Source organism: Diceros bicornis, chromosome 2 (assembly GCF_020826845.1).
Source record: "Diceros bicornis minor isolate mBicDic1 chromosome 2, mDicBic1.mat.cur, whole genome shotgun sequence".
Lineage (NCBI taxonomy): Eukaryota > Metazoa > Chordata > Mammalia > Perissodactyla > Rhinocerotidae > Diceros > Diceros bicornis.
The window spans coordinates 25192308-25204693 of NC_080741.1; the positions used below are offsets into that span (position 1 = coordinate 25192308).

The window sequence follows — 12386 nt, forward strand, 5'->3', positions numbered from 1 at the left end:
GGGCAGCCTCAGTTATTAGATACAATTATATGCATGCTGAGATGAAATCCTTTTCCTTGTGATGTCCATCAATGGGCTTTGATTCTGCTTCCTGGACAAACCTAGAACATGACTGTTCTCTCTTCTATGTAGCAACGCTAAAAATATATGAAATGATATAATTCTCTTGCCTCTAGACTGAGAAAATAGTAGACTAGACAATCATAAAACAACTGAAAAAGGAAAAAAAACAGGAAGTAGAAATTATTCCAAGTCTCTGTTTTTGCAGAGACTAGCATCTCTTTCTGAGAATTTCTTATTTGTATAGAAAAATAACTCTCTTTTTGTGATTTAATAACCACATGCTGAGCAAATACATCTTGCTTTCCAATTGTGGATGAATAACAATGCCAAAAGAGCCTTTACAAGGGCAAAAGAACCAATTACCTTACATCCCTGTCTCTTAAATTGTCTAACATAAAACAGCAAAAAAAAAAAAAAAAAATTGCCTTTAGGACGATGCTACTTCATAGCATACATTTATATCATGAAATACACATTTTAGTTTTTTCCCTCAATGGACTTTTGTTGGAAATTATAGAATTTGATGCAAGTCCTCAAGGTTGTTTGGTATCAATAAGTGCCTAGCAGTAGATGGGAGGGAGGAATCTTACAGGTTTTTTTTTTTAATTCCAGAAGATGTATCCAAAATACTAACTTTAATTTTTACTAACAGCAAAATCTTTTAAGGAACAGACCTAGCATGTTCTCAGAAAATATATATAATTTCCAGAACAGAGGATTAGCTAAGTAACTTTTGGTATATTGTTATATCACTACTCAAATTATGGTTATAAAAACAGGGATAAATGGGGAAATATTCATGATATTGTATGTTTCAGTTAGTAATAGTTTCAGCAGTGGAAATAGTGAAGTAATGATTTATTGAGCAATGTCTTTATATGCCAAGCATTAGGTGAGGTATTTAATGTGGAAGAATAATCATCTCCTATTTCACAAGAGGAAGATACTAAATTCAGAAAAGTTAGACAGCTTTCCCACTTCTCATAGCTAAAAGTGGCAGAATCTGGTTGTGACCCCAAGTGTATACAGCAGAATGTCATTCAAAGCCTTTCCTGAAACCTTGGAAGAATTTCAGCATTTGAGACATTCCATGCTGTTTTAAAATGATCCTTCTGCTAGATTCTAATATTCAAATTCTTTTTCCTTTTGTCTGTCTGTTTTTTCTCCTTTCTCTCTTCCTCCTTCCTTCCTTTTTTCTTACCTCCCTCCTTCCTTCCCTTATCTCTAAGATTACAATTGTATGCAGCATTTTTACATCATTCATGACAATCATTACATTTTAGTCACTATTTACACATACCTCTGTGTCCATAATTTATTGAATCACCATATGTCTGAGCTGGAAAGAATCTTGGAGATTATATAATCAACTCCTTACTTTACAGATGAGACAGTAAGGCCCACAGAGGGGAGATGACTTGGGCACCATCACACAGCTTGTTTTTGAGAGAGCCAGAAGCCAATTTTAAGATACCTGGTATGTAGACCAGTGTTTATCCAAAGGATAAAATGTCTACCAGATATGTTATATTTCATTTTATACCTCTTCATGACTTAGGTCCAGAAGGTGCTCAACCGAAAATCTAATCATCAACAGAAACGAGTTTTCTCATGGAAACACAGCTTTCTACATTACAGGTTAGCTGGCTGCCATGATGTCAGGTCAGCATAACTCAGATGGACTGATACCATTCACTCAGGAAAAAATGGATGTGTGTTTCAGATAATATTCAATCAAAACACACACACACACACACACACACACACACATAATGTGCTTGGTGATGGGATATACAACAACGGACCATTTCCTTATAGAGTTTGCAGATTAGTGTGTGTATTTAGTTTTGTGTATAGTGGGCTTGGGTGTGAGTGGCTAACGAATCATAAATAATAAACTAATATGTTGAAATATCATTAAAAATTGTAACAGTCTTAATAAAAAATAACAGGCTATAATGATAGAGAATAATGAGGGTCATGACCTATTTAGATAGGATGGTCAGGGAAGGACTCGCTGAGAAGTAGACATTTAATCTGAGACCTGAAGGATGAAACTCAGGGAGAAGGAACTACATGGGCAAAAGCCTTGAGGCTGAGGCTGGAAAGAGCTGGGAAGAACTTTCTTCAATGTCAGATACCAGGTAAGGAATCGGTGAGGTCTCAGGGAGGGTATTACAGGCCATGGTCTAGGGCATTTGAGTTTCATTTCAATTGCAATAGAAAACCTTTAAAGAATTAAAAACAGGAGAGTGATAAACATGATTTTCTGTGCAAAGATTATTCTAGGTAAAAAGAGCAACAGCAGGTGTTAAACCCATGTTTGGGTTAGGTTAGCACCGTTCAGAGTCACAGCATTGACATCACTCATTCATGAGTGAGGTCACCATCACTAGGGTACTGACACTTGGCAACCACAAGACAGAATATCCTAGAGGGGGATTAAAGGATTATAGATTGGGCATTAGGTTATATATTGACTTGTATAATCCTCCCTAAACTTTGAGCTTCTGTAGTTCTATGAACTGAGCTAATTATTGAGTCTTTTGGGGAATTACAGAAAACCATAAAATCAAAGGAGTTATGCTTTGGAACAGAATCCTCCCAAACCTTAGAAATTGAGCATATAATCATTTACAAGGGGGACATCACTTCTCAAGTCGGGGTTGAGGTATATCATCAGAACCTCCTTCCATTAAGGCAGAAGGTCTCAAGTTTTTATGTGATATGTAACACCTGGTGATTTTGTTTAAAATGGAGATCCTGCACTCCCATTCCCTGGAGATTCTAATTTAATAGATCTGAGGTGATGCCTGAGAAACTGCAACTATAATAAGCAACCCAGGAGATTCCAATGGACCAGGTGTACAAAGGCTTTACTTTGAGAAACACTGGGCTTGGTGTCAAGGAACACTTACCCAGATCCTAGCTCTACATCACCTCTGGCTGTCATCCACTGAGATCAGGAATATTGTAGCTCTAAGGATGTTTTAACTCGCTGTGTAGCATTGTTAGGTTATTCAACCTTTCTGAGCCAAGGTCCCTTCATCTCTAACAACACTTTCCATAAGATGCTGTTGCGAGGCCAGAAATTCAAAATGCAAAATGCTGACTTGAGCACCTGGCATATTGCAGCTGCTTACCAAACAGCAGTTATCATCTGCTTTATTTCTGCCTGTCTAATTTATTTGGCTGCCTCCTTCCTACTCATATCGGTTTCATAATGCGGAGTCAGCATTCACCTGTGTTGGTTTGTTTCTCAGTTATTGTCATCTTCCTCTTGCCTCCACCTCTCCCCCAAATTCCCAGAGACCTGCCTTTACCAGGTATCACTTTACTTAAAGTTTTGCGCTCTCTCTGCATTATTTTAAAGACACTAGAATAAAAACACTAATATTACAGCTATGGAATATCTATAACTATCAAATTAGGTTATTTTTGTGTTCTCTGCTACTTAACTTACAATTATCTCTTGTAAAGCCACTCGTCTTTCCTGTTTAATTAAACATGAGTACTGTGAAGCAGAGAAGACTACATAGTGGTAAGACGAGGTTCTGGAAAATGCTACCAAATTATGAAAAACATTTGAGTTGCATTAGCTTCCACAGAATATAAGCAAAGCTTGAACAGAAAGAAAAAGATCAGTCCACTCTGGGGCACCAGGCACACTAATTTGTATATGCTGTCTTCGAAAATTCAAATTTAAAAAGACTTTAAGTGTAAAAAAGATGATATAATGACTAAAATATGGTTGAATTAGTCACTTTCATTTTCAAATCTTCATGTATGTTTGAAGTAAACAGTCTGTTTCAATCTGTTTGTAATTAAAAGAAAGTATTCTTTGCATTAAACACAATTGCAAACAAACTCTAGGTTGTGCTGGAGGAGAATTAGGGGAGAAGTTAAATATTTTTGGGATCCAGATATTCATAGAATACAGCTGGTTTCATTTGCTAGGTTCCATTTAATCTGCCTTTCAATGGGCCGAATAAGAGCCAAACCAAATAACCATGTTTAACTATGTTTTTCAGAATAAAAATATTGTCATGTTGTCTTACTTTAAGTAAACTCCTAAGAAAACTTTTACAAAGGTATAAAATTTAAACCACAATTAGCTACATATTTGGTAATTTAAGTTTATTTAAGAGAACAAAATTACACTAAATGAGAATGGTGCCAGAAAATCCAGGTTCCACAATTGCCAAGGCGCTAAACTTTCCCTGCGACTTTCCACCTAACTCTCTCTACCTTATCCTTCCTCTGGGTTAGGGGGTTGGGATTTTTATATCATCCAGTGGTGTATCTTGAAAAGGGGGAAAGTATAGCGAACTGAGTTTTCTCCTCCCCTGCTTTTTGCAAAAACAGGAAAAATGCTTGACCTTCCCAGGAAGCTTACCTATGGTTCATGTATGATTTGGGGGAGGAGGGGTAGGGAGGGACAGGAATTATAAATATGAAAATGCAGGAATAATAAATATGCAAATACAGAGATATTTACATCACACCTAGTTCTTTTCTCTATGCACTATTTGCCACAGGTTAGCCTACCCCCACTAGGGTAGTGGCTAAAATGCAGCATCTTGGATTAGAAAATTACGAAGTAGCCCCTTAATGACCCCAAAGAGTCCCTAATGATTCCAAGTTGTTTAATTCACGTGCACACAGTTGTTTTCTGTACTAAGCAGAAATGCCTCGTGATTTCTTCATTTTATATTTTGGAGAAAGGATTTTGTTTAGCCGTGTTGAGCTCTCTATTTCTGCTTATTAAAACTACTAAAAGTAGCATGTCAGGATGAAAACTATGGGCATGAGCTGGGCTGTTTAGGGTGGTTCTGGTTTTATTTTTAAAGCAAAGTTGCTAGTTATAAGTGATTCCTGCTAAATAATATAATAATAGATTCAGCTAAAAAAACATTGCCCTCATTTTGTGTGCTCTAATAAAAACTAATACGTTACAAGTTTATTTCACTCATTTACCTAACGAATATTTGTTAAGCATGTCTTATGAGCCAGGCACTGTTCCAGAAGTTGTGAACACATTAATGAACCAACCAAACCAAACCCCTGTCCCTTGGCGTGTACATCCCAATGGCAGAGTGAGATAATAATACTAATTTTTTAAAAAGTAAACAGGTGATGTGAAAGACCATTTTGCCTAAAAGATTAATTCTGTAAGACAAGAACTAGAGAAAAGTAAGCACGTTTTAATATTGTTTCAAATGTGCTTGTACAGCATCAACTGTGGATAAAATAGCAAACACATTTTAATTGCCTTTGAGATTTTCTGAAATTTTTCCCTCATTCATTTTACTTTTGATGAGGACTGTCATAATTAAAAATCATTCTTTTTCAAAATTAAACTCATTTACTGAACGCTGAGACAATAAATCTGAAAAAGAGTTAGTATAATGCAACCTCAAAGCTCACACAGCTGAAAAAATGGAATTTGCAAAACTTAGTGATCTTGCTAATACTGAGTTCTGACCAAGAATGTACTAAATTTGCTTAAAATTTATTTGTCTTAATGAGCTTTTATCTTTTTTTATTGGATAATTTAAAATTTGTTTATCTAGTTTTTCTTTTACTTCATCAAGATTACTGTTTGTTTTTAATCGTTATTTTCATTTAGCCATTCAAATGAGTCTTTAAATAAACTTTAAGAAGATATTTTTGAATAGCTGTTACATGCATATGGTACAAAATTCAAAATTCAAATGAAGCAAATTCAAAATGGCTCCTTTCCTTTTTTTATCCTCAGCCACCCAGGTACTCTCCCTTGGTCATTTTCTGTCACTAGGTTCTTGTACATCTTTCCAGTGATCTTCTAAATGAGCTTCACAAACTTTAATGTGCACATGAACCTTGTTAAAATGCAGATTCTGATTTAAGGGGTCTGGGCTGAGGCTTAAGACTCTCCATTTCTACCAAGTTGCCAGGGAGGCTGGTGTTGCTAGCCCAAGACCATGCTCCCAGGGGCAAGGTGGTGAAGCATATTTGTTTATATTTGTCTCTGTATTTATTTGCTTATGGGACTAAAGAGAGCAAGCTATTCTCATACACAGATACAACTTACCACTTTCTACTACGACTTCAGCACTGGAGTTCCAGCCTTGAGCTTTGCCTTGTTACCAAGTCTTCTTCTAATCTTCGTCTGTCTTACAGTATTTTAAAAATCAAACCATAAATGAGTGATGAAAGCTAGCAATATGGCCATTTGAAGCATGCCAGCAGGTAATGTGTAAATCACAAGGACTATGAGAATACCTCTTTGCAAATTATTCATCTGCTTTTTTTCTTATGGGTTAGAAAAGTCCTCAAAGCCAAGCACCCTCCTAAATTTTGGCAGGGAGCACACTGAGAACTTTAGCTTGCAGCCAGTACCATTAATCTAATAAAGATGCCATCATACTTGGAAATGGTACAATTAAGTTCCCTGAAATCAATATAAAGTGCAAAGATCGTTTAAATATTTTAAAGTCGTAGACATTCATATTCTATCTGCCTGAATAAAGTAGTCTTGAGAGATGATTGTGATCAATATCACGAGGGGTACAAACGTTGTCTTTGTTGGACCTGTATGTGAACATAATTCAGAAAGCGTGCGGGTAACTCGTAAAAGAAAACTAAAAGTTCATGTTTGTTTCTTGCTCTCTGCAAGAAAATGAGGACTAAAGGACTGAAATTTGCCCAGCTACTTTGTCTGCAGAGTACATTCACGAGTACTTGCTAACACAACACAAGCTTTGGTTTTAAAAGAGAACCAACATCAGAGGCACTTTTCAGAAATAAAGATCTGGACCATCAAAGTCTCCATTTCTCTGTTATTGGAAGAAACAGCCAAGGGGGTACAGGTTTCCCTTTGATGCCAAGTTAGTATCTATCAATGAGTCCTTTGGTTTGAATGGCTCCAGGGTCTACCACGTGGAGAGCTCTTGGCCTGGGTTCTGAGATGGTTGTTTTGAACCACTTGAGACTGCCGGGAGAGTGATTTGAGTCTGCCTAATCCTCTTGAACATGTGCTATTCTACCTGCAGTCATGATTCTCAAACCTAGGTTATGTAGACCTAGGTTATGCATATTAAGTGGTATGCACAGAGTCATAGAAAACAAACAGCATATCCTCCCAAAGTTTCAATCAAATTAAAAATTTGTCAGGCTCGTATTAAGACAAAATAAAAAACAATCAAACAAACATGAATATACAATACAGTAGAATGCAAAATTCTAATGGATTTCTAAGTCAAAAATGAGATTTCAAAACAATGTTGAACTTAGATCTATGCCTCCAGGCCCCTTGAAATACACATTTATCGGTTTCGGCCAGTAGAAGGATATTTCAATGGGAGAATTTTAGAAGTACTGTGATATACATTAAAAGGGCATGAGGAGATGGGAAACCAGATCGTTTGAATAGCAACTACGTTTCTTTGCCTCCTGCGAGCCTCTGGAGTGGACCTGTGCCAAATATTTTGTACTCAAGAAAGTCGCTGTCATATTTTTGAAATGTTGACTTTCTAGAGGAAATGAGGAAGTGACATAGAGGTTGCTGAGAGACTCAAACTGGTTTAAGAGATATCGTCAATGAACTTCTAATAAATGATTTCTATAGAGAAAAATCTGTGTGTTTTGGCTCTTTGTAGACTGGAAGAGGTAAAAACCTTTTTATAGAATTAACCCATTTCACCTGGAAGTAAAGAACAAGTCACTTCTTTACAGAAAGAATGCATGATGTAGTAAACATAGTTTGTCACATAGCCCTGGTTTTAATCCCTAGCTTCCAACTAAAGTTCTCCAGGTCTCAGTGTTCTCATCTGAAAAGTGGGGCAAGCACAAGGATGAAAGGAATTAGTGGTGGATCCATGATTGCCCTGTCCTCTTTATTTTTTCCTTCTATACCTTTCCATCCCTACCGCTATACCCTTTGTGCCTGGGAAATCAACAATGAATAGTGCATGTCCATTTGAATGGGAAAGTGGTGCTCTACATTAGGAAGTCAGACTAAATGACCCTGGTCTCTACCAACCCTGAGATTCCCTCTGATGATCCATGAAAGCTTTTTGCTAAGGAAGCGTTTAAAGAAATAATCAACCTCCTAAAATGTAAACACGTTTAGATTCTACTGTTTACTGGCACTTCAAAACTGGATTTACACAAGAGGATGACCCAGAAACAAGCTGGGAAAAGCTGTGTGGCATTTAGATGTGCATCACATATGCATAATTGATTCCTTAAAAGGTTAAATACCCTTAGCATATGTATGGATAGTGGTATAGCCATGATGCGTTCATAATCATTATGGCATAATTCTAAAGTAAAGGTCACGTTCCTGCTTTGGAGATTCCAGGACTGGTATTCAGAAAAGCATATGTTTCCAAGTAGATAGCTGGGTGAGAGAAGCTACTCTTTTCCCAAACAGAAGGACTATTCATGTAGCTAGTACACTTGGCTTTATGAGGCAGCCGACTGCCACTAAATTCTCTTTGGAATTGAAATGCAATTACATATCGAGGACAAGTGCTAAATATAAACAGAAAAGGCCAAATACATGACTTTTTTTTTTTTTTTTTGCTTTGTTTTTGCAGTATATTTGCAGACAGAATTAACTACCTCAAACACACTATAATCCTTAATTGAAACACACAGATCAGGCAATTTGGTGAATCTTTTAGCAGCTTTTTTCAGAAGCTTATTGTAGCTCTGAAGGACTGGTCTTTTCTTGTGTCCATAAACAATTATAAAGATGCTAAGAAAATTAATAAAAGAAGCAAATCACTAAGAAATATGCAGAATGAAATATCATAATATATGCCACAAAAAGCAGGAAAAAATTAGGCAATGTGTTGCATAAAGATACATATATAAGTGCTAAAAGTACATACATGGGAATAATTATTACAAAAATACAAGTTATGGGTTTCTTCTTTGGGGAAGGAGGGAAATACTGTCTGTATGGTGCACACCGGAGTTTTTACTGAATGAATGATTTATGGGTGTTTATTGTTTGTAAATATTATTATAAAATCTTTTTTGTGGTGCGGTATATTCCCTACGTTTTAAAAATGAAAAGGCAAAATAACAAAGCAGTGAAGAAAAGGACAGATTAAGTTGGTAAAAAAACAGTGTACTATAGTAATATTAATAAAAGTAAATATATTGATCTCAGGTGATGGATGTATCTTCATATTATCCTTTTAAAAAATTTAAATACATGCAAGACAACTATAAAACATAAGTCCCTAGAAGGGTTGAAGTAGAAAGATGAGAAAAGGTATACCAGATAAATACTAACAAAAGAAAACTTGTAGCTTTTCAAATAACGGCAAAACTGGACTTTAGGACAAAATGTAATGTTGTTTATTCTCTGTCTTCAATTCCTCTTCCTCCGTTCTTCCTCTGAGCCTCCTCCATCCAAGCATCTGCTCTAACCTTCCAGTACCTTTGATAAATCATCTCTGCCTATTTTTGTCTTATTTCTAGCTAACCATTTTCAAAGCCTAGGATCTTTCATTTCTCAATTCTGGTAATACTTACTATCTGTGTACCACTGATTCTGGTACTTATATGCCGTGTTTTACTGTTATTGACATTCACGCATTTCTTTAATTAAATTGTAATATCCTAGAGCTAGAGACTATACCTTATTCATCTTTTAACACCCCCCGTCACCTCAGTCGGGGACCTGCCATATGGTAGAACCATGTCACCTGGCATATAGTAGAAAGTCAGTAAACATGTCAGCAGTCGACTGAAAAATGGCTTCTGAAAGCACATTAAAAGCTCTTTTAGGATGTTTGAGTACTTTGTCGATACTATGCGTTTACATTTTCTAAGCAATCTTTCTCCTCCACAGTTTTAGAAGGGAGAGAGGAAGAGACACTATGGTTGGAGAGTGACCCAAAGCTGTGTGGAGTTGATGAGGCTAAGACCAGAGCCTCAATAGGAGGGCACCCCTGTCTGGACTAACCTGGGAACTCTCACAGGTTCTCGACTGATCTTTAAGGGCAGGGACTGTGTCTAATAAGCTTTTTTGCCTCTGCAACTGGAACAAAGTCCAACATATAGTACATAGTCAATAAATGCTTTTGCAAAGGGGGAGAGAATTAAATATTAGTCTGGGATAATTTAATTCACTCCCATGGCTTCAAGACAACATATCATGGAAGGCTTCCCAGTGTGGGCCTTTAGCTCTGACTTCTCTCCACTGGGAGAGGTTGGCTGGGAGGGTAGAAGAGCCAGCCTGGCCCAGGCAGGATGCAGATGTTAACACTAGACTTGATACTCTGAGCTTAGGGGCTGTTTGGAGCAAAGCCGAGTGGAGTGGATTTGGTTCTGCCAGCGGATGGTGGACTTTGGAAACAGGCAAAAGATGTTTAAAAGGAGATGGGGAAGCCCATGGAATAGATCTTCAGTGCTTGTCCTACTGGCCACCAGGAAGTAGCTGGAATTCCTCCTTTATCCTGGCATACAAGATAGGCTGTGTGCTGCAAACCTCTTTTAAACGTACTGTTTTTTTGAATAGGCAGTACGTAAAGCAAATGGTACAAAATTCAAAGGGTACAGTAGGTATACAGTAAAAACAAGCCTTTGCCCAAAGTTGCTCTCTCTAAAGACATCTACAGTTATTCCACTTGTGTTTAGGTATACATAAATATTTCATATTGGGTATATATATACATGTTTATGTGTGTTTATATATTTTCAGAGAAATAGTTCATCTAATAACATACAATATTGAATCTTGATTTTTTAACAGCTTGTGCTGTAGTTCTTTCCATTTTTATTTTGATTGTCTTTAAAATTCCAGCCTTTAATATTGCCTCGTATACTAACAGTGTTCAACATTTGTTTCCTGAGTGAATGAATGAATGATTTAATATTAATCTCGAATTCATTTTGAACCTAAAGGTCACCCACTAACAGGTTTTATAAATGCCTTATCTTACACTCCATCTCCAATAATCATCTTTTTGCCTATAAACATCGTATCCATCCCTCAAAGTTAATCTCAAAAAATCTGTCGTGCAGGAATCTTTCCTGAATATTGCCTCTCAGGCTCACCTCCAGGAGTTATCTCTAAGCACTTAACAATAGTCTACTATTTTTGATTGTCCTCTGATTCTTATTTGTTCATAAAACAACCTTAAAGATATGAATAATGCTGAATAATAATTTTTTATTGAGTACTTATCTGTGCCAGACACTTGGCTAAGCAGGTTATATACTTAATCTTAAAGTAAGCGATATTATCATCATTGTAGCACACCTATCAGTGCCCTCCCAATGGCCTCTTGACTCACCCTTAAGATCACAAGCAGACCATTTCCATATATATATGGAAATATATATATAGCCAACATGGGCAGGCCAGAAGTGCTAACATATTGACACCCCAGAAGTCACCCTAACCCATGAGATATGGACATTTGTGGATAAATGCCCCAGCTTTCTCTCCCCTCACTGGGAAAACTTTGAGCTGTGATCTACCCAGTCACTTCTAGCATCCCTGTGTGATTGAGCCTCAGGTGCCCATAGGTATAAATCCCTTTTTATCTCACTCTTTATTACCTTCCCTCCCTTCCCTTTCTCAATTCCCTACTTGCCAACTTCCTGGAATCACCTCCCAAATAAACTACTTACATTCAAATCATTGTCTTAGAGTCTGCTTTTTAGGGAAATCAAGCCTAAGGAAACTGAGGTTTAGAGTGTGTAACTCTTTCAAGTTCACCTACACATCATGTGGCAGATTCACAATATGAACCAGAATCACGCCAAAAGCACAGTACCCTACTGCCAACTAGATGGTACATGCCTCAAAGTAGGCCAGTGAATACTGTGTTCCCTCTACAATGTGTTTCAAAATGCAAGCCAAAGTCAGAACTCAATACGTACTTCTGCTGGTCAATGCCATTTTCTGTTTTGGATTGTCTCTTTTCCACCCCAGCACATCAGGACATGCATTTTAGGTGGTGTTAGCTAAACACATGTGCTCATAATTTTTTACTGAAATTGTGACTTAAAAAGAGTTTCTCATGCTTGTTTAGTTGCTGAGTGTCTTCTTATTGTTCTACAGATAGCAACTTCATCCTTGCGAATGCCCAGGTGGCTAAGGGTTTCCCCATAGTCTACTGTTCTGATGGCTTCTGTGAGCTTGCTGGATTTGCCCGAACTGAAGTCATGCAGAAGAGTTGCAGCTGCAAATTCTTATTTGGGGTTGAAACCAACGAGCAACTGATACTTCAAATAGAAAAGTCACTAGAGGAAAAAACAGAATTCAAAGGAGAAATTATGTTCTACAAGAAGAACGGTAAGTTGGCTGTCTTTGA

At 37.1% G+C, this 12386-nt stretch overlaps 1 protein-coding gene across 1 annotated transcript in view; it reads left to right on the forward strand.

Annotated features, from left to right (window-relative positions):
* The window catches only part of KCNH8 (potassium voltage-gated channel subfamily H member 8), a 371503-nt gene that overhangs the window by 105689 nt on the left and 253428 nt on the right, over window positions 1-12386 (forward strand). Inside the window, exon 2 of the mRNA XM_058553749.1 lies at window positions 12134-12367. Within this exon, the coding sequence (XP_058409732.1) occupies window positions 12134-12367 (234 nt within the window). The remainder of the gene's footprint in view (window positions 1-12133; window positions 12368-12386) is intronic.